Raw genomic sequence first — 20,723 nt, 5'->3', positions numbered from 1 at the left:
TGGGGTCAGGACCTGGGTCCTTCTCTCTTCTTCCCTGACTGTCTGTGCTGCCAGGATGGGAGCTGCTCTTGCCTAGACAGTGTGACTGGGTCTGGTACCCGCTCTGCTCCCTTCAGGAACAGGGTGGTCAGCCAGCTGTCTTAAATCAGGGGGTTGTTTCACTTCTCTGTTCCTATAGAGATTTTGGAGGAGAAGATGACTTCAAAAACAAAATCCATATAAATGTGCCTCTCCTATCCAAACCCTACCACCTTGTGACTGATTCATGGGGAGACACCTCAGTAACAAAGAATGTCTTCTGGTTTTGTCCTTCATATAGGTTTCCAGCTCTATTTAGTTTTAAACTACCATACTTTTTTTTGCTTTTTCCATTCCAGATCTCTTCCAATCTCTCCCAAGGATTTGCTGAGACATGCTAGATCTGGTTAGTTTTCTTCTCTTTCTGTTGGCCTGCCCTCTAATTCCATGCCCAGATATGCATACAGAAATTATCTCACGATTCAGGGCAACACACAGCTCTTCAGATCTGCCACAAACCATCTGTATGACTTCAGGCAGTTTACTTCTCTGTTCCAAACTCTCCACTGTCAACCTGGACATGATTTTGCTTTGAGTTGAAAAGAAATGTTAGGGATGACCGCATACCAAATTAGGACTCTACTTGGCTTTGGCTCTAGTTGTAAACGCTAACAACTCTTCTGATCTGAGAAACACGTGTCAAGAATTTATTACAAGGGTTTATATCTGAACTGAGCTGTGTTGCCCTGTCTGGCCAAATGTGTGTCATGCAGAAGTATGTTTTCTTCCTTTCTCAGATGGTGCTGACCTGCCTCTCTGCACAGCCACAGCTTGCTTGCCTGTGCTCGAGCCCCTCATTGCTCATCCATCCACCTATTTCAAACCTTGCAAATGACTTTTCTCTCCAAATTCTCCTGTCTTCACTGGAGAACAAGGCACAGATCTTCCTCCCATGTAAATCACATTCCAAAACTTTGGTGTCATCTGTATTTTCCCCTCTCAAGTCTCCTGTGAAACCCTGTGCAGGATGACAACCTTCACTTTTCTCTTCTGTGGGAGAGACCTGAGCGGGACTACTTTGCTGGACCTTTAGCATCAATAACAGCATACATCTGTGAGTACTGATCTGCTTGAAGAGCAGTATCTGTATGGTCTGCCAGGTCCCACCTGAGTTGGGAAAAGGTTTTCACTAATAACACTACAATTTCTTCTGAAGACAACAGGGAGGGACAGGGAAGGGATGAGGGTTCAGCAGCATGGTTTTTCTCATTAACACAGCTGCTATGTGAACTTTGTTGAAACTCTGAGTTTGTTGTTAAGCCTCAAGCCTAGTGTTTTTCAACCTTGCCTGAATGCTTACTATTTAGGTTCCTACTGGGGTGCCTTAATAAAAGCAGGCTGATTTACAGAGGTCTCAAGTGACCTGGCTCTATTGTTGTCCCTGCTAGAGCCAAGTTATCGAAATAAAACCCTTCCAGCTATTTTCTTGAGATAAAGCTCTTAGGGGTGTGCTGACTGGGGTACCTCTGTCTTATGAACCACCCTGAAGATGGCAAGAATTCCTCTGGCTGTATGGGGAAACTGAAATGATCTATTTTTAATTTTCTTACCTTAACAAAATGTAGGGAGTGACTCAAATATGCCCCATCCTTATGGCAATTAATTGTGTTAATGGGATCATTAGAATGTAGAGCTACTGTCATCAAACTGGTTTTTGCAGCTAATGATGGTTCTTCATTATGTCATAATGAAGGCGGAGAATCTGGTCATCTATATATATGTGATCTGACCTGAGCCCTTTCTTTGGGTTCGTTGAGCAATGTGCTAATAGAGTCAACGTAGGCAAAACCAGCTGCCACCCTCACCATGAAAATAGAAGGTGCCTCAGTGGTCCTTGCTCTGGCATTTTTCTGCTTCTTTTCAGGTTAGTAACTTCTGATATTCTCTTTGCTGAAATCTGGGACTGTTGCAGGACACAGCCTGGGAGTTCCTGCAAAGACAGTGAGACAGAGGATTAGAGAGCTCTTATTCTTTAAAAAGCGTAGTGGCATAACCAGAAGACCACCGTTTTTCACAGTACCACTTGTATTGATTTGATATAACACATTCTTCATAATGGCTTTTTCTCTTGCATGTGAAAATGGTGAAGCTCTACTGATAGGTGAAAGTAACTATTTTTAGTAGAATTAACAGTTTAAGAACAAACAAAAAACCCCAAATCTCCAGTTGTCTAAGTGGACAAATTTCCAACCAGGATGAATTTTTACATAAAAAGCTTGAATTTGAACAAAAGTGTAATATAATTTTTGGTAAATTCAGAAAAATGCGACTTTCTTGTAAACACAAAGGAATGCATTTTTGTATGGCTACAATAGACTTCAGCAGGAGTTTAGGCTTGATGCAATGGTCTTTCACTTTACTGCCTGTTTACACTGAAAATGAGCTAATGGAGGATTTCTTGATGGCTTCCTGTGATGCCACAGATGATGCAAGAGAAAAGGATGACATGTATTATACCAGCTCTAAACGTCTTAATAGAAAGAAGCAGATATCAGCTACCCACCTGCTGACTCATTATTAATTTGTATGAAGTACTCCAAATGGAATGGGTGTTGAAAAGGAATTTGAAGGTTTGGACAAACAACAATGATATGGCCTAGCTCTGGTTTCCCAATTTTAAGTGAAGATGAAGAAAGCAAAAAAATATTTGGGTAAGGTTGGTACAAGTACCATGGCAGTGGGATAGAATAGTAATGAAACAGTTATTGAACCATTCTTGAAGCCTGGATTTTAAGACTCAGAAAAGTAACACAGTAAAGGAGGGCACAAAGACACACACAAAAAAATGGTTGGGCTTTTTGCATTGGAATAAGTGCAATGTTCCAGAAAGTCTTTAGTGCTTAGTCCTTTCTATCAGTGTACCATAATGCATTAGGTTGGCTTTTATCTAGAGGTATTTGGGTGGATTAGGAAACTGCATCAAGTATTTTCATTAAATACTTTTGATTTAAAATATCTCTTCAAAGATATTGTGTAGTTTCATTGTTGGTTTATTTTCTGCCACAGATGTTGCCAGCCGAGCTTCAATTAAAGTGAGTCCAGCCTTTTCTATTCTGATTCTCCTTTTGTTTTGCCAACTACGCTGCTTAATGCATGCCCTGAGCAAAGTAGTTTAGACAGGCTATACTTACATATCATAATGCTTTTTCAGTGGTAGAAAAAGCAGTTAATTTCTCCATGTTTAGAGACAATACTTTTGTAACACAGCAGTGGCTTTTGCTGACAGTGTATATTTAGTGTGCTATGCTGAGCACATATCCGAACAGCTCTGGGCTGGATATCTCATGACATGAAGTTAGAAGTGGCATGACTTACATTTCTAATGATATTTCAGAACTTTGCTTCTGATCCATCAGAAAACCCTGCTTCTGATAATTCCTAGGTTTGATAATTAAAAGAGTTAAGGCAAGCCCTCTGAGTCTCAGGTATTTGATTCAACGACGGAGAAGCCAGTTCCATTCACGTTTTAGTCAAACAAGCTTGCCTCTCCTTAGTAAAGACCCTTTTGGAAAAACATTGTAGCCAAAAATAGCTCAATGGTTCATTGATCCTCCCTAGTCTGCATTTTAGTTACCCAGCAGAAGAGGCAATTGGTTGATGAGGCATTACACAATATTACTGCTCTGCTTCCTAAGAGGATTGTGCTTTTCTGTGCTTCGGTCTTGTACCTGAATTGCTCTTCAGTCACTGGTTAATTCATTACTCTTGCATCCCACTGGCACTTCTAGGGCTATATTTTTCTGCTCTTGACTAACTTTATACTATAGAGTCCTCCCCCGCAGCAGGTAGCAATTTGCAGCTGTATGCAAATAAAATATGTATTCCTTTCTCCATGAATAACGGCCATTGCAATGGGTTTTGAACTTTCTTGTTGTCTTTCCTGCCTTGGGAGCCGCAAGCGGGACTCTGGGTGCAGCCTGTACTGCTCGTGGTGAGGGATGGGGATGAGGAGCATGGGTAGCCCCAGGCCTGGCATGTAAAGATTATTGCTGTTGAGACCACATAGCCCACCCAAAAAAGTTTAAATGTGAATGAACTGTTCATGGAATCTCGACGGACTCTGAGGGATACTCCGCTAACTGCCCTCCTGCTTTTCAGAATGAGTGCATGAAAATTTGGTCGCTTCTGCGCAGCGGGAAGTTTTCCTGTCCCACCAACAAGGAGCCAGTCAGAAGCCCTGATGGCAAAACAGACCTCAACAAGTGCCTGATGTGCCAAAGGCTGCTGTGAGTATCCGCCACCCACTGGCTCATGCGGCTGCCCCGCCCATTTGTAGCACGTTATCCCCTGTAGCTCTTAGGAGGCTCTGTCTCACTCTGAGGTGTAAAATTGTAGTCCTGGGCCAGGCAGACCAGTCTGTAGCTCTTCTGCACACCTGTGAATCCAGTAGGGCCCTCCAGCTCATCACGTGGGGGCACACACTACAGGGTGCGAGGAGCAAATCTAGGGTGAAAACATGTGGATTTAGTTTGTTTCCATAGATGGTGTTTAACAGGATGGAAACATCTGGATGCTTTGCAGAGAGAAAGGACGGCAAAATGCCCCCAGCTGAGAGATGCTAAATACTCCAGGCGTGTCTCGCTGAGCTAGAGCCCCAGTGCTGGTCTGTCCTGCTGCCTTGCACAACGGGGAGGTGGGGTTGGCAGGACTGGCCTTTCATCACTAGCTATTTTGGTTTTATGTCTGAGGACTGCACGCTGCTCTGTCACTCACACCTCCCGTTCTTGCAGGGAAAGAGACACAAACAAAGGGAGTGGTGGAGAGGCGAACAGGAACGCAAACCTCTCAGGAGAGGTGAGGTGAAACATCGCTACCGAAGCCAATTTTATCGGTGTGCCAGGAGCAAGATGATGCAGTGGCATTGAGTCTTCTGCCTTTGACCTACTTGCTGAGCACACTTCCTTGTCTATGGTGTGGGAAATGTTGGCTTGGCTGATGTGGGAGGGTCCCGTGGTGTCTGCAGTGGAAGCAGGGCAAACATGCTCTGCCTTGGCAAGTGGGTCTGAAGGAGCACGAGGCTTTGTGCTACCCATGAGCATGAAAGAAACCAAAACTCGCGGCTCCTCCCAGGCAATCTAGTCCCTGTTGGGCAATTACTGACATGTCACGTATGGTCTGTGCCTGACCCAGAGTATAGGCTAAGGAGGATACCTGCCCATTTGTAAGGCACACTATTGGTATCTGACAAATAATTAATAGCAATGATGGTGCATGTGAGCTGTGACTAGGGCAGGGTGTGGGAACAGGCTAGCTCTAATTGTCCCTTATTTATCTTGTTGATGCACCTGGCTGATTTCTTTTAACCATAGCTGTTTTTCTAGATAGCAGGTCTTTATATGGAGGAACTTGTCTTTTTGAGCCTTGGGTTTTTACCCTAGGAGTGAATTGGTTTCCATCAGATAGTGATGGTTGCAGTGATATATATATATTTTTTTTTAAAACATTTTGTTAAGCAGGGTAGCTTTCTAGCTGTCGTGTGTCTGGGCAATTTAAAGACTGTAAAGCATAGCTATCCTAAGGCAGATCTTTTTTACACACCTGACTTGCCAAAGTGTGGTCCTGAGGCAGAAGAAGAGTTTTACAGTGTCAGGAAGAGACCTACACTGAATTTCTTTGTTCAACCATAGTTTTTCTGTCTGGCTTTTGGCAAGTAATTTTCTGGGCTTGACTTCCCCTTATGCAGAGCTGGGATAAGTTATCAAACCATCATCTTTACACAGTGCAGGGGGAGGAGGGGGGAAGAATGTAGATCACATGGCAGATGACCTTAAAAGTGCTCCATAAAGGATCTTAAAGGCATCACAATGTAGTATGTGTTTCTTATGCTACAAGCCTGCTCACATGTCCTAAAAGTTGGAGGAAAGCTGTTCAGAGGAAATACAGGACCAGACTGAAATGCTTAAGTGGGTTTTGCTACAAAAGCCTTTTGTGAAAGAATGCTTTGCTTCAATTAATGCATAGAGTGGTATTTGGAAGGTAAAAATGCCTGCCTCTTACTTTAGCATACCTGGAAAGGAGGTGTGTGAGGATATTCTTTTTAATGCCTGCTGCTTTGTCTTTCACTGTGCACTGATTTTTAAAACACTTGGTAGTGTGTTCACTCATGAGAGATGGGAAAACTGACTTCCTTATTCAAAATCCACTAAGACATTTTCGCTTTTATACGTAGAGCAGAACCTAGGACCTTCGGGCAGGTTCTTGCATGTCTGATCTATTAGAAATAGAAATAAGGCTACCCTGGATGCAAAAGACAAATATGCTCATCTAAATATGAATTTGTTTTATGTTGCCTACTATAGTTTAAAAGAACGTATCAGGCAAACTATGGTTTTCCACTGAGTTAAGCCTCAAGGAAACAAATAGTGTTTGGAATGTAATTCTTTGGGTGGATATTCCTCTGGATTTATGGGAGGTACATCTCTCTGTCAGTATATTTGTATCAACCCATGTTCTTGGCACTTCCACAGGATGACTGCGAAGAGTTTCAGGATCTCTTTGAGAGAGGGAAACTTTCCTGCACCAGAGAAAATGACCCTGTCCGGGATTCCTCTGGAAAGCAGCACAGCAATAAGTGCATCATGTGTGCAGAGAAGTTGTGAGTAGAGGAAAAACGGCTTTTTCTGTAAAATTGAGAAAGCAGCTGCTGGAGTGACTTGGCTGCTGATGCCAGTGGATGGGATCACTCGCCCCTTGTGCAGCTGGTGGCAGGGAAAACCTCTCGCTCCCTGGAGCACCATGGTATTCACTTTCTCATCTTGCTTCTTTTACAGCAAAAGGGAGAAGGAGCGGAAGTTATCTAAAAACAGACAAGGAAAAGATAAGGTGAGATTAAAGTATTAGGCAGGTCAATACAGAACTTTATTGGATTTTCACCCAAGATAAAGGCAACATTATTCTACTCATTTTTTCTGTCTCTACTGACTTAATTTTGAGATGCACTTTCCTTTCCCTCCATTTCTTGTTCATGCTTTTGAATCCCCCAAGTGAAGAGCTTGCCTGAATGTTATGGTTTATCCCATTGACCTGTGGATCTAGGGACAGGCAAATCCCATGAGAATAAGAAACCAGCTGTGCTGCACTGTCCAGAAACCTGGCTCAAGGTTGGAGAAGCCAGTGCTGCTGAGGGTGCTGATTAGGTTAAAATGAAAAATCTGGCTGAAAAGCTCTGAAAAGTTCAAGACGACATTTTATTCTGGGCGGAGAGCTCAGCCCTGCACTATCTCCATGAGCCTGTGGCTCAGTTTTAGCTTTTCTCATTGGAAACTTTGTTCTCACGGAGCTGCCATTTACCACCTTTGCCCTGCAGCCACTGTACCCCGTGCACTGATGCTTTTCTGATGAAAGCAGTTCTGTAAAGGGGGGAAAGAAGTCCCTTTCTAACACTTACCTTTCAATTTCTGCCATGGCAGGGACTGGTGCAGTTGTTTTAAGCTCTAGTCTTGAGGATAATCCTGTTTCAGTGCTTTTTCCTAATGACTTTGGCACAAAAAATGGAAGTGTGAGTGAAATTTACTGATGGCAGAGCTGGGAGGCAGTATCGGCAGACGAGAATCAGCAGATCACTCAGGACTAATTGGATAGTGCTGAGGCCTGGAGTAATAGAAACAAGATAAAATGTAATAACAGTGCAAGATCACACAGTCAGTGATTAACAAGAATTCCTTCTTGTTGGTTAGAAGTGACAAAGGAAAAGAAATCCCTGCGTTTATTAGTGGGTCAGGGATGTGACAGGCCATGAAAAAGGCACATGCAAGTCTTGGATGTACTCAGCAAGGCTTTTGCAGCAGAGGTCAGGAAGTTAACAGAGCTCCAGAAATGCTAGTTCAAAAGGAGACTGTTTGAGAGAGGCTGTTAGGGGAAGGCAGATCTGTCTCGGAGGCAGAGGTTTGAGATGCTGAGCTGGGCTGGTCCCAGGGAATGAGGCACGGAGGGGCTGGGAGAGCTTTTCTAGGCTTGTCAGGGAGGGAAAGCATTGCCTGAACTGCACAGGGATGTGAGCACATGCTGGTGATAGGGAGAAGCAGTGAGGCTCTTGGGCAAGTAAATAAACAGGGCATTTATTTCTGATGGGAGCAATGCAATGTGGCTGCTGGCCCCAGAAGGTGTAGGATTGTCCTGTGCCAGATCTTATCTCTCCTACTGATGGCTAGTTTGGCTCTAGGGAAATGTAGAGATTTGTACTCTGAGCTTTTTGCCAGCTTAAGTCCAGTAGCAAAGCTGGGCTGCTGGAGGCTGAGGTGACCCAGGTAGGATGCAGAACACAATGCAGGGGAAATCCTCTCCCAGCAGACAGGATGAGGTGCTGGAAGCTTCTGAGCAAAGCAAAGGATGAGGTCAGTGACCCGCTAAGGACCTTAATGCAAGCTAGCCAAAACTCTCCTGTGTGCAAAATAAGCAGAAAATTGGAGGTGTTAAAACCAATTTGTAAAAAACTGAAGGGTAAGCGGGTTCCAGTTACTTATCCTCTGTACTTGCTGTTTGGAGTTAGCTGTTGCGGTGTCCGAAATAGTGGACATCGGGGAATTGAATGTTTACATCCATGTTATATAACAGGGGCAAATTAACATGGTTTCTGCACAGTGATTTTAAACAGGGAACAAATTAATCATCCACTCTCCAAACAACGTTCCACTGCTCATGGACTGTATGTTTACATTGTATGTTTACATTGTCCCTTTGTTTTAACTGCTGCTTCTTGATTGACACATCCCAACGTGTGGCTGGTTTTGGGGATACTACTTGCTCTGTAAACGAAATTATTATCTGAGCTATGATCCCAGAAAAAGCTGTAGCTGTGCATTAAGGATGTTGGGACAAATGGGAGGGACTTCATTACTGCATCAGTCGCGTCACTGGCATGCTTTGGATAGTCCAACAAGAGGAATAATAATTAGTTGAACCATGCTAGAAAACTCCCAACACGTGCTGTGCAGACAGAGGGACCCATAATTTTTCTGACTCACTCCTCTGTTTATATACTAAATGGCTGGTACTGCACATCCTCAGCTCTTGCCCACACCTAGGCTCTCCTGTGTTGCATTTGTGATGGTTCAATGTTCTCCTGGCAGGAGCCCCCAAGTTTCTAAGAATCAGATCGATAAGGCAAAGAGGACAGGGTGCTCTAACCACTGCCGTACTTCTGCAGGATGACTGCAGTGAGTATCGCTCCCACTTTGAAGCTCATGGACGACTGTCCTGCACGAGGGAGAATGACCCTGTTCGGGATTCCTCTGGCAAGCAGCACATCAACAAATGTCTCATGTGTGCTGAGAAGTTGTGAGTACAGCTTCCTCTGAGCAACAACAACAGCAGAGAGGGAAACCTCCTGCTGCGAAACTGCAGCTTCTGCCTGTGGAGCTGTATCTGGGTAATGTCTGGGAGAGAGTCCTGAATCCCAGTGGTCCTCCAAGAGATGCTTTGGCAGTAGGGCTCCGGTCATTGCCCCTCTTCCCACTTCCCTTTCAGCACAAAGGGCCCAGGGGCAGGTGAGAAGCAGTGTGGAATAGAGGAGGAGAAGCAAGGCTGATAGAGAGCAACCCCTTTCCTGGGGACTGCTGGGTGTGGGCAGCTCCTGAGGAGTTTCCCATGCATGTACTTTGCCTTCCAGATGCTCTCTACTCCCATAGAGCATATGCAGAAGCAGCCCTGATATGAAAGCAGCCACCTGGATCCAGGATGTAGCATACAGTGGGAATGGTGAGGAGAAGGGAGAAGGCTTTTAGGGGTGGGAATTAGTAACAGGGCCACCAGGAACAGGGACTGCGGATGGGGAGGTGGTGCCTAATGGCATGACGCTGGCTTACAGGGCAGCCCTGGATCCCGGTGGCACTTGCACTGCCATAGCACTCTCTTTTTCTCCTTTCCTCCTCTCCCCTTCTTTCAGCAAAAAGGAAGCCCAAAGAGGTCAGTCTGGTGGAACTGTCCAGCGAAACAAGCCACTTACTTCAAAGGGTACAAGCCAGGTGAGATGGAGCTTGGAGCCTGCCTTGAGCTCAGAGAAAGGGGCTGGTGAGAGTCTGGAATCCTGATGGCCAGGGACTATCTGTGGTCAGCCTGGGGTGACCATGGTGCTTGGGATGCTGGAGCCAGCTAATGATGAGGGAGAAGCAGGTTGCATTGCAAAGCCTTGTTCATTTGTGGAGTGGACATGTGTGTAAGCATACAAAGTGGGCATGTTTGGACCTGGCAGAACAGCCCCTCTTGGCTTTTCCGATGGTGTGATGCTGTATGTGAGATAAAGGGCAGGTTCAGAACCTCCACAATCCTGTCAGCCCTTGGGTGATAACATTTGGTGGGTATTAAAGCCTGTATGGAGAAAGCATCAAACCTGCTTCTCTAGAAATAGCCCTGCAACTCCCTGGGCCTGGGAGGAGGAAGGGGGAGGACAGGAGCTGCTTTAGCTTTGCTTCTTTTCTAGTTGTATAAAAGTTGTTTTTATGCTTGGTTGTTGAATGTGATTCTCCCCCTTTTGCAGACGAGCTGCGGTGGTTCAGGGTCACAGCAGGGTGTGAATGAGAGACGTCCCATCTCATCAAACAGAGGGTGAGTACAGCAGCACCTGGGATGGCAGCCTGTCCCCCTGACTACCCCATAAGCTCTAGCACTTAGAAGGGGGTTTCTGCCCCCTTCTACCTACATATTTTTCCCTAGGGGTGGTTAGGAGGCTAATTGGCACAGGAATGGTTCAGTAGCATGCTGTCTGGGATGGAGAACTGAACACTGTGTTGTTTGGTGCTCAGTATAGCACTTCTCCCCACTGGCTAGCCTGGTGATAGGGGAGAGATGCACATTTCTCATGCAACCCTTGCTCCTTTTTGTCCTTAACTTTCTTGCATGAAGCACCGGTGATTGCTGTGCTCAAAATCCCTCTCAGGGCACCTTTGCCCAGCAAACCCTGTCTCCTGGCAGGGCACATGTCTGCTGCCTAGCCCTGGCTCATCCTCAGCTCCTGGGTCAGAGGCAGTGCCTGGTGCACCATGTGCTTTCTGGGGACTAGTCAGGTGCTTTTGTTTGTTTTATAGCTGCTGGACCTGAGCAGGACTCAGTTGCTGCTTTTTCAGAGCCTTTGCTGGGGAGCTCTGGGATTTCTTGCTTTTGGCTGGTGTAGTCCCTTCATCTCCTCACCCACCAAACAATGCCGGTGGGCAGACAGGTTTGCAGAGCCCTGGGGTGGTGATGCACTTGGGCTGTGTGCAGGGCAAGGTTTGTCCTGCTGTTGGCTGCCTCCCTGTTAGCATGTGTCTGGGGGGGCTTCTTGCCCTCTCCTCTCCTGGTGGGTACAAGCAACTCCCCTAGGGCGGTGGGGTCTGTGGGGAGGGTGGGTTCACACTGCAGTCCCCCTCTTCTGGAGGGGAGGTGTGATGAGCTGCCTCTCTGCTCTCTTTCCCTGCCAGCCCGCAAGGAAATGTGGCTCAGAGCAGTAAGAACTGGAACGTGGCACCCGGCCGCCAGGCACAGAGCAGAGACACTGACACCTACCAGCTGGTAAACCCACCTTCTGCATCTGAGATGGCAGCTGCATGGGCAGAAATGGGGACCTATCCCATGGGGTGATCCTCCACTGGCACTGAGCCCCTGCTGGCTCCTCTCGCAGCAGCTGCTTCTGTTCCTGCTGTGACCCTAAAGCCTCTCACTTGGCCTCATGTCCTTGGAGGGGTTTGAATGAGTGAAAGCACCTGTACCGTGATGCTGGCCCTGTATCCCCCAGCACTGAAGCAGAAGGAAGGGGAGTAGGCCTGGATGTGCCCATATGGGACCCTCCTAAGCCAGTTTTGCTTCCAAGGGTGCTGGCCTTGAGCTCAGGCTGGATGCCTGCCCCATACGTAGCCAAAGTGGGGTGAGGAGTGCCACCCCTCACATGTTAAGAAAGTGCTGAGTCAAATGCAATGGCTGACACGGGGTGATAGAGCTGCCCATGGCCTGAGGACAAGGTTGACAGGGGGAGGGAGTGCTAAAGGGTGGTATCACTCAGTGACAGAGGACAACTGTGTATAGAATAAGGTGGGAGGAAGAAGGTGTCTGCTCTCTTATCTCCACAAAAAAGGAAATGGAACAGTTTCAACAAAGCTAAAAGTGGAAAATATGAAACTAATAAGAGAAATTAAGTTACCATAAAAGGCTGACTAAACTGTGGATCTCACTGTCACAGGGTGTTATCAAGAGCTAGGATGGTTAAAAAAAATGACCTGATGTTTAAATCCCTCCAGTGTTTGCATACCCTTATTTTAAATAACATTTTGGAAGGGATAAGCAATATATTTCTGTGGGGCTGGAGGGACCTCACTACAAACTGCCTTAACTCTCTGAAGCCTCTGTCACTGACTGCTTTTAAAAAAGGGATATTTGAGTTTAAAAAATCCTGGCAGGTGGTTCAGGTACAGGAATTTTGATGCATTCCAGAGGAAGCATGAGGTGTAATAACTCTAGTCTGCTTCAGGGCTTAGTGGTATTTCCTGGTAGCACTGGAGGAGTGGATACTGATGAGCCTGACTGATGAGAGGTGATTCAGAGAGCAAATCTGCTCCTCTCCTCTTTCCAGGGCCACCTGTGGGTTTTGTCACAGGCAGCTCCCATTCCCCAGAGCCAAAGGAGTGGTGGCATTGGCTGCTGGGACCTGTGATATGTGGGGCTGCTGGTGGGGTGGCTGCCTCCCCTGGCCAGTAATGCAGGCACATGGGTTGTACCGCAGGCAGCAATGTCTGGTGTATAGGAAGGCATCTAGCAGTGAATTACAAAGGTCAGCGTTGTCTGCCTTCATGTCATTGGTAATTACCCAGATGAGAGAGGAAGTGGCACATTAATGACATTAGTGATGTTTAACCAGCAGGTGCATTACAGCACCCCAATGTCACTGAATCCCCTGTGCTGCCCAGCACAAAACCTTCTTTTCCCTGCAGTGCTTCCTGCCCTGTGGTGCTGTTGATAAACTATCAGTTTGTGCCAAATGGTCATCTCCAGGTGGGACAGGAGGCAAAATGTCCTTTCCATCCCAGCTGCAGCTCTCCTTGTTGCAACATGTTTTATAGCACCTGGAGAAGGGGATGGAAACCCATTAGTGACTTCATCTTTGGTCTTTTTTCCTCACCTGGAACAGAGGCGAGTGGCCATGCTGATGAAGGGGCTGTGTGTGCCAGAGAACAGGCTGTGGCATCTCTGACCTCTGCTGTTTGAAATTTGCTATGACTCTGCAAACACCTGACCCAGCATGCTTGTAGGGTGGAGACCTAAGTGTGAGAGGCTTTTTGGGGTCCCCAAAAGCCACTACTTCTGCTGTGAGTTTGTCCTGATTGTTCCATGTGTGGTTTGTAAGGAAAGCTGCATCTAAATTTTCCTGTTGTCATGCTCAAGAAGAAAGAGGAGGACACCCTTAGTCATAGCTGCTCATACATGCTTGTGTCTCTGAACTCAGTGGGTGTCAGAAGTTGTGCTGCATGTCATGCAGGAGTCTGCTGTAGAGGTTTTCTCCATAATTTTGGCCAATTGGTTTCATCTTCATTCTTGGAGATGAAATGGACTAGGGATAGTAGCGGAAGTTTTCATCTTCTTGTGAATTCCCAGTGACAGAAATAAACCTGCCCTGGACCAAGGTGTCAAGGTGGGTCAGATGAGCAGGTCTGTGCCAGGCAGGGAGGGCTCTGTTCCCAAAAGTTTGGCTGGCTGGTCCAGCAAGAGACATTCTTTACAAGCCTGTCCTTGCTGGAGGCGTGGTGGATGTGCTGCAGGGCAGAGGGACCCCAGAGCAAGTCTTGGTTTGTAAGCGCTTTTAAGTTGTGGAAAAGAGGGTCTTGCAAGTGAACCAGCACCAAACGTGATTTCTTTCTCTCTTCAGCTGGACTGTGATCGAATTCTGCACGGGGTAAAGGGTGGACGGATTTTCTGCAGCGAATCCTCACAACCAGTCTGTGGCACTGATGGGAAAACATACAAAAATGAATGTGACTTGTGTTCAGCTGCCATGTGAGTAGGCGGAGAGATTTCAGTAATATAGGGCCATCCACCATTCCCGAGTGTCTTTTGCAGCACAGTGTTTGTTTTGATATATCATGACTCACTATCAAGTGTGTCCTTGGTGCCTTGCTGTTAAGCAAATGTAGATCAAAATGCCTGAGATTAATCTGATGACAGCTAATTAAGATACACAAGTTTCCCTAGTCCCCTATTGCCTTTCTGCCCAAACATAAGATTGTTTGGGGAGTAATAAATGCCACCATATTGGAAGTAGCATCAAAGTATTAAGGAGTCCAGAGAGGACTGTCATGCTGATGGCAGAGAGCTGTGGCATTGTGAGTGAATAATAAGCAGTGTCTTGTCCTCCCTTTGCAGGAGAGCTTCAAACTACATCACGGTAAACTACCGAGGTGAATGCCGAAAGCCTGCCCCTGAAGTGGTAAGCGGCATGCCACAGCTGGGCCAGGGAAACATCAATCTTTTCTTTTCCCCTTGTGGAACTTCCCTGTTGGCACTATCTCAGCTCGTGGGGGCCTGATCCAGGCAGCCACAATGGAGAGTGAAAAATGAGTAGTTGGCAGCCAGTCACCAGCTGCCCTGCTGTTCTCTTCAGCAATAGCTGGGGGTCTCAACACCTTGACCCCGTAGGCAGGTTAACTAACACGTAAATTGAATGAACAAGTTAAGTGAACTAACAGGTTAATTAAAGCCATGGTCTGTGGCTGCTCTTTAGAGACGTGGTGCAGCATGCTTCACCAGCTGAGCTGTTAGCATCGGCTGGAGGAGCCCTGCAGGTTGGGAGGGCTCAGTTGTATCACAGGCTGAGAGAGAAGTATTGGAGGCCCCAGTCTCTTCTTCCCCTCCCTGGCATGGAATGGGATGTTGCTGAGAGGTGAAGAGAACAGCCACCTGAAGTGTCTCTTGACTGTGTGTGGCATCCCATTTCTCACTCCAAGTGTATGCTAAGGACCCAGCCTGCCCCCTGCATCTGTGGTGGGGTTGTTAGAGCCCCAGGAGTGGGGTGCTTGTGGTCTAGATGCTTAAATACAGGTTCAGACTTGGATTTCATATATAACCTGGACATGGTCTCCATGTTTTACCTAGCCTGTAGTGTAGGAGAGTGACATGTCTGGGAAAACATGTGGCTTTCTTTAGGGGGCTTTGAGGCCAGAAAGACTAGAACTGTGTCAACCATAAAGGGCTCATTTCCCAAATAACATCCAGAGAGATGGTTAGGAAATGAAAATTATTCATGAAGTGGCATACTTTTGGGGAAAATTCTTGAGACTTGACATCTTGTGTGAACCCATATAACAAATGAGTTCAATATTTCTCAGCTGTGCCCTGTCTTCCCAGCCGTGGCAGCTTGGCAGTCTCCAGTACTTTGGGCTGCAGCCAGGGTGTGTGTTCATGTCTCTTCAGTGTGCAGGATGCCCTGTAACACTCAGGAAGGACTGTCTTCTGTATTGGCATGAACTCTTGAGAAGCTGAATTCTCATCCTCAGGGAAATACTGAGCCTTGTTTCCACTCTCCAAACCTGGAGAGAATCAAAATATTGAACCAGACAAACAGAAGTTCTGTAATGTCTTTGGATGGGAGCTTTGGCTTCTGAATTTGAATTTGGTATCAATGTGTGTGTAGGCAAGGAAGAACTTTCCTGTGGGATAGCTATCATGCTGTAGCATCATGCCATGCCTTCTTCTGCCCCGTGCCAGGATGTCTGCAGATCCCTGAAACATTAAAATATTAACATCCCAGCTCCTCTTCCCCTCTTCTGTAACGCAACAGAGCGCTCTCAGCTTTGTTTAAAGTTGAAGAAATTGTAGTGCAGAGCGAAGTAATTTTGCCTGTGGTCATACTGGAGGCCTTTGTGCCTCAACCTTTAGTGTGATAGAGCCACTCTTGGGTCATGTATTCTGGGAGTGCAGGGAGACCAGCCACTACGCAGGCCTGTTGGTGACTGTCCTCACACTGCCCAAGACAGGCAGGATTGGGTATACCATGGCAACAGAAAACCAGAGAGGATTCCCACGAAACTGTGCCTGGTCTGGAATTCCTTACTGTTTTACCAAGCTGTTATAGTTCTCAGGCCTTTGCAGTAAATGGTTTATTCCTCTAATTGAAAGTCAGACAGCTTGCAGCTATGTTAAGTATTCTGAGGAGAGTTGGATACAATTAAAAGGGAAAGTGACAAGCTTTTTTCCCTGGGGCAAAAAAATGCAGAATATAAAGCCCTGTCCACAACGATTTATTCTTTTTGTATATTACGTCACCTGAAAAATGAGATTGGGAATTTATGGAAGCCCATTTCCTTGGAAAACCTTTCGAGTCCATCAAAGACTTTCCCTGTTTCTCAGTTGGAAGCTTATGAACAATGTACAGAACAATGTTATTTTCAGCATGGAAATTCATGGTCGCCTGCAGTATAATGAATTCTTTTTTTCTACTGAAGATCCAGGCACTCAATATATGCCACTAAAACCCAGAGGAAACCAGCTCCAGCAGTGCTTTTGGCATCAGAAATGGTTTTAGACAGTTGCAATGTGCAGAACAAAAATGCAAAGGCCTCTCTTTAAGCTTTGGAAGAAGATAAATTGTTACTCAAAAATGTAGTATTTCCTTGAGTTGTATTTTGAAATTATTCATGAAGGGTGCTGGGTTGCCTGACAAAATGTGTGCCCAAGCTGCCTCATCCCTTTGCAGCTCACTGTCTGCATCCACTCCTGCCTGCGAAGCTCCTACTGGGTTTCCAGGTGTTTCTGGCAACTCTCCCTGCCTGATAACCAGATTGCTATCAGGGAGGGATGCTTGTAGGAAGGGATGAGAGCAGCGTGGTTTAAGACAGATCTCGCACTGACGGGTTGTACCTATGTACTGCTGTGATGGAAAACCTTGCTGCAGAGACAGCCTGTCCCAGGGCCCTCAGGCTGGCCCAAGACCTTCTCCACAACGTCTGTGCTGTAACCAAATTCCTTTGATCCCATGCCACTTTACTGTGGATGAATGGAAACTAGCTGGCCACTAGGTCCTGCAGTGCGATGTTATATGGGTGAATTTAATTGTGGGTCTTTGCAGTACATTTCATTTTTAATGTTGCATATCTTGCCATTCCTTGTTCAAAGTTTTTTCCACAAATCACCCATGCAAGAGTCACCAGTCTATCCACATTAGTCAATAGGTCAGGAAGAAAGGAGCTATCCAGTTCCTCCTTTTTTCTTTTTTTTTTTTTTTTTTTAAATCTCTTTCTGGGAGTTATCTGTTTAAGGTTTGCAATGGGCAAGTCCCAGTTTTCTTACAATGCTCTTTATTTTGTCATGTTTTTTTTAAGGTGGCAGGAGAAGGAAAAAGAAAAAAAAAAAGCAGGATAATTTCCAGTTAGGTAGTAGGTGTGGAAAGCACCTAGTCAGCCTGAAATTAGTCTTGTTTTCCTAGGCTGGCAGCTACCCAACCTGCCTGCCCTGGTGCCAAGCTCTGCCGTAGTTGTTTCTTGTGGCTGCTGAGCTGGTCAGAGGGGCAGTCACTCAGACACTAGTGCTCTGCAGTGCCACACAGTCATGCTTGGGGATGGACTTATCTTTTTTTCTTTCTTTCCAGAAGTAATGGAGTTCAGACTGCCAGCAAACACCAGGGATCATCTGTGACTAAAGGTATGGAGAGAGGGGCAGCGATTTACCCTACCTCAGCCAGCCTGTCCCCTGTAGGCTGTATTTCACAAGGGTTGGAGTGTCTAACCTTGTCAGGGCAGGCTGCACGGCCGGGGCAAAGGGCTTTGCAGTGTGCTTTTCTCTTTCGCTGCAGCGATGGGATGGTGGGACTGAGCCCATGGGAATGTGCAAACTTTCTAGTGCCTGCAGTGGTGGGCTCTGCCCATTCCTTTTCGCCAGCCCGTTTTTTAGCCAAGCTGTCCTTGTGGAGGAGGGAGGACTGTTTCCCCCTGTTGTCCCCGATCATGGGGAGGCAGGGGTCACCCAGAGCATGGGACCATCACAGCTTTTATGTTTCCCCGTGGTCCTTTCATGTCCCTTTGCCTTTTGGGAATATAGTAATAAACTGTCTGCCTCCTGTCACCCTAGGGCAAGTAAAGGAAGAGTTGATGTTGAGCATCAGGGGAGCTGCCGAGTCCCCAGGACTGCCAGAGCTGTCTTCATCCCCTTCTGCAGTGAACAGGGCCCATCCTTGCTCAGGTGGAGGGCAAAGGGCTGTGGGGACCCAGCGGTGTCTTCCCAGGTCTGCCCCACGCATGCCATTGTGGTCTCTACTGCCTCACTGTGTCTTAGCGTGCTTCTACAATAAAGATAACTCAGCAGCTTCATGTCACTTTTCTTCACTAAGCCTTGTGAGAGGGACACATGGATTCCCCACTCCAGCTTTACACTGTGTGTCCCTTAGGCAACAAGCAAGTGCAGAGGCCCCTGGGTGCGCCAGCTGCTGTAAATACCTGGCAAAGATGTTGGACCCAAGGAGGAAGAGCGTGGTCTGGGGTTTTGTGGGGAGGGACTGGGGATCAGGTTCTCTGTCTTGTTGTGGGGGCTTGGCTCAATCACTTCACTGCCCTTTTAGCCCTTTTCTCTCTCCTGTAAAACTGACATTAAAAGATACTTACCTACCTCAGAGGGCTGTTTTTTGAGACTTAATTGGTTTACATTTGGAAACCTCAGAGGAAAAACTGGTTTTAAAGCACCCCAGATATTGGGCTGGCAGTTTAACTGTTGCATTAAGTGTCCTCTTCCAACCTCAGCTGAGGCACTGGGAAATCTAGAAGACTTTGAGCAGCTTTGGGAATTAGATACACCTTGACTGGTTGTGTTAGATGGTGTGCTAAGGCCCTGCCCCATTGAAGCTGGTGTTGGTGACACAGCTTGGAAGGTCTCTGGGATCTGAGGGTGTGAATTTGGCCAGCAGAATTTCTTGCTCTGAGAGGGCAGAAGCACTGATGTCACTATTGAGGCAGTGCTGGCCAAGCAGAAAGCTCAGTCCTCTTGGTGGCCCATAGACCGTTACTGTGTGCTTTTGGGTCACCCTTCTGCCTTGGCCTGAACTTTGTTCCCAAACAAGCCTCTGTGGGCTCAAGGGCTCAGCCAGTGCCCATCTCAGGAGCCATCTCCTTCAGGGAGGGGTCTGTCCTTTGGGCTTATGGTGCTATGGGGAAGATGGTGAAGTGAGAAGTTCCATTGTGTTGAACAGCTAAAGCTATTTAAGGAAAAGTGTTTTTTGAGATGTACAGATTTACAGATGGTTCTACTTTGTTTATAGTCTGAGACTTCCTTAAGATGAAGCTAGGTTTTCAAGCTGAAGGTTCATCTCGCTAGTTGGGGCAACACCTTAGAGTGGGGTGGGATTTGCAAAGGAGGAGACTGTGATGGTGGGTTATCAAAAATCTGCTGGCAGTTTACAGGTACTTCCTGTACTTTCTTTTATAGCTGTTACTTAAAGCAAATACATTCTTTATTTGAATAAACTTTATTACACGACATTTCCAGAAGACCTTGAGTGAACATACACAGTGTTTGAGTCCATTTTAGCTGTGACCTGATCTGTAAACACTTTCTATTGTAGATAAGGCTAGAGGGACTTTCTTACAGAATTTTGGCAGGATTTTACCCAATACCAATTAATTTCACTCCCACCAAAGAGATAGGTTGGTTTGTTGGGTTTTTTTTCAGTTATTTTTTTTTCCTACTGTAGTTAAAAATTGATTCTCATTAACTCTCAAAATGCTTATGCACGCAGCAGGTTTTATTTCTGCTAATAGTAAAAGATGATTTTACTATTAGCAGACTGACATAACTAGTTGTTAACATTTTGTATGCTGACTTCTAATATGAGCTAACACTATGATTTAGAAATAAATTATTACTGTCTATTTCTATGTGGAAAATCCCCTCACCAAGTACAGTAATGCAGGGCAAAAGCCACTAGTTTGGTCCTGGTTAGCTGTTTTGGGGATGCCAAATTTTTCTGCCTTTGAGCTGTGATAAAACAAGTAAGTTCTTGAATGTTATTTATGCAACCCAACAATGATGCCTATCAGACAGTAAAAATGTTCTCTTATGATGTCTGCTCACTGATTCCAGCTAAAATCATATGCAGGAACATCTACATGATTTCATAAAAGCAGTGCACAATTTTTTGGCTTAAAATAAACTCTTGCAAAGAAAATCAGTGCACTTGAAAGCTGTTATGATTTGTAGTGATTTTAAGTATTTAGGTTTTGAAATAATCACCCATAAAACCTGCATTAACTGTGCTCCAAAAGCAATGAACTGATGAAGATGGTGCCCTAGAAGCACCTTCTGAATTTCTCCTGATGCCAGTAGAAATTATCATCCACAAAAATTGCAGCTGGCAATAAGGGACTGTTAATCAGACTCCAAACCTGTTTACCAAGAAGGTGCAGGACAGTGACTTGCTAAAACCACCTGCGCTGTCATTAACAGCCCTATCAGTGGTGGCAATGCTAACTCCTTTCTGCTTTCAGCAGCCTGCCCTGTCAGTTCTTGCTTTCAACCCCTTTTTGTAGATTGCTCCAAGGGCTTGCCAACGATGTCTTTCCTGAGCAGCGCTGCGTGTGGTGGAGCTCCAGTGGGACTCTGCGTGAGTGATGCTATGCATTATTTCTGTGAGGTTCCTGGAAAGAAAGAGGCAAAAGCTAAAAAAGTATTGGGAATTTATTACCCTTTCTTTTACATTTGTTCTT

General features: G+C 46.0%; 1 protein-coding gene across 5 annotated transcripts in view; it reads left to right on the top strand.

Moving 5' to 3' along the window:
• Positions 1-19,695, top strand: part of LOC135314669 (serine protease inhibitor Kazal-type 5-like) — a 45,228-nt gene extending 25,533 nt beyond the window's left edge. For 2 of the 5 annotated variants that reach the window (XM_064458582.1, XM_064458583.1), the window contains 9 exons: positions 4,177-4,304; positions 4,809-4,872; positions 6,546-6,673; positions 6,849-6,900; positions 9,224-9,354; positions 9,962-10,040; positions 10,553-10,620; positions 17,621-17,673; positions 18,100-19,695. In XM_064458582.1, the coding sequence (XP_064314652.1) occupies positions 4,186-4,304; positions 4,809-4,872; positions 6,546-6,673; positions 6,849-6,900; positions 9,224-9,354; positions 9,962-10,040; positions 10,553-10,620; positions 17,621-17,673; positions 18,100-18,653 (1,248 nt within the window). In that variant the 5' untranslated portion in view covers positions 4,177-4,185 and the 3' untranslated portion in view covers positions 18,654-19,695. Of the gene's footprint in view, positions 1-377; positions 425-815; positions 1,133-1,771; positions 1,943-3,084; positions 3,111-4,176; positions 4,305-4,808; positions 4,873-6,545; positions 6,674-6,848; positions 6,901-9,223; positions 9,355-9,961; positions 10,041-10,552; positions 10,621-11,471; positions 11,563-13,906; positions 14,035-14,400; positions 14,465-17,620; positions 17,674-18,099 lie in introns of all 5 variants that reach the window. The other 3 variants (XM_064458585.1, XM_064458580.1, XM_064458581.1) reach the window with 3 other exon arrangements.
• Positions 19,696-20,723: the final 1,028 nt, after the last annotated feature.

This window comes from Phalacrocorax carbo, chromosome 8 (assembly GCF_963921805.1).
Source record: "Phalacrocorax carbo chromosome 8, bPhaCar2.1, whole genome shotgun sequence".
NCBI classification, from domain to species: domain Eukaryota; kingdom Metazoa; phylum Chordata; class Aves; order Suliformes; family Phalacrocoracidae; genus Phalacrocorax; species Phalacrocorax carbo.
This window is presented reverse-complemented; position numbering and strand designations above follow the sequence as displayed.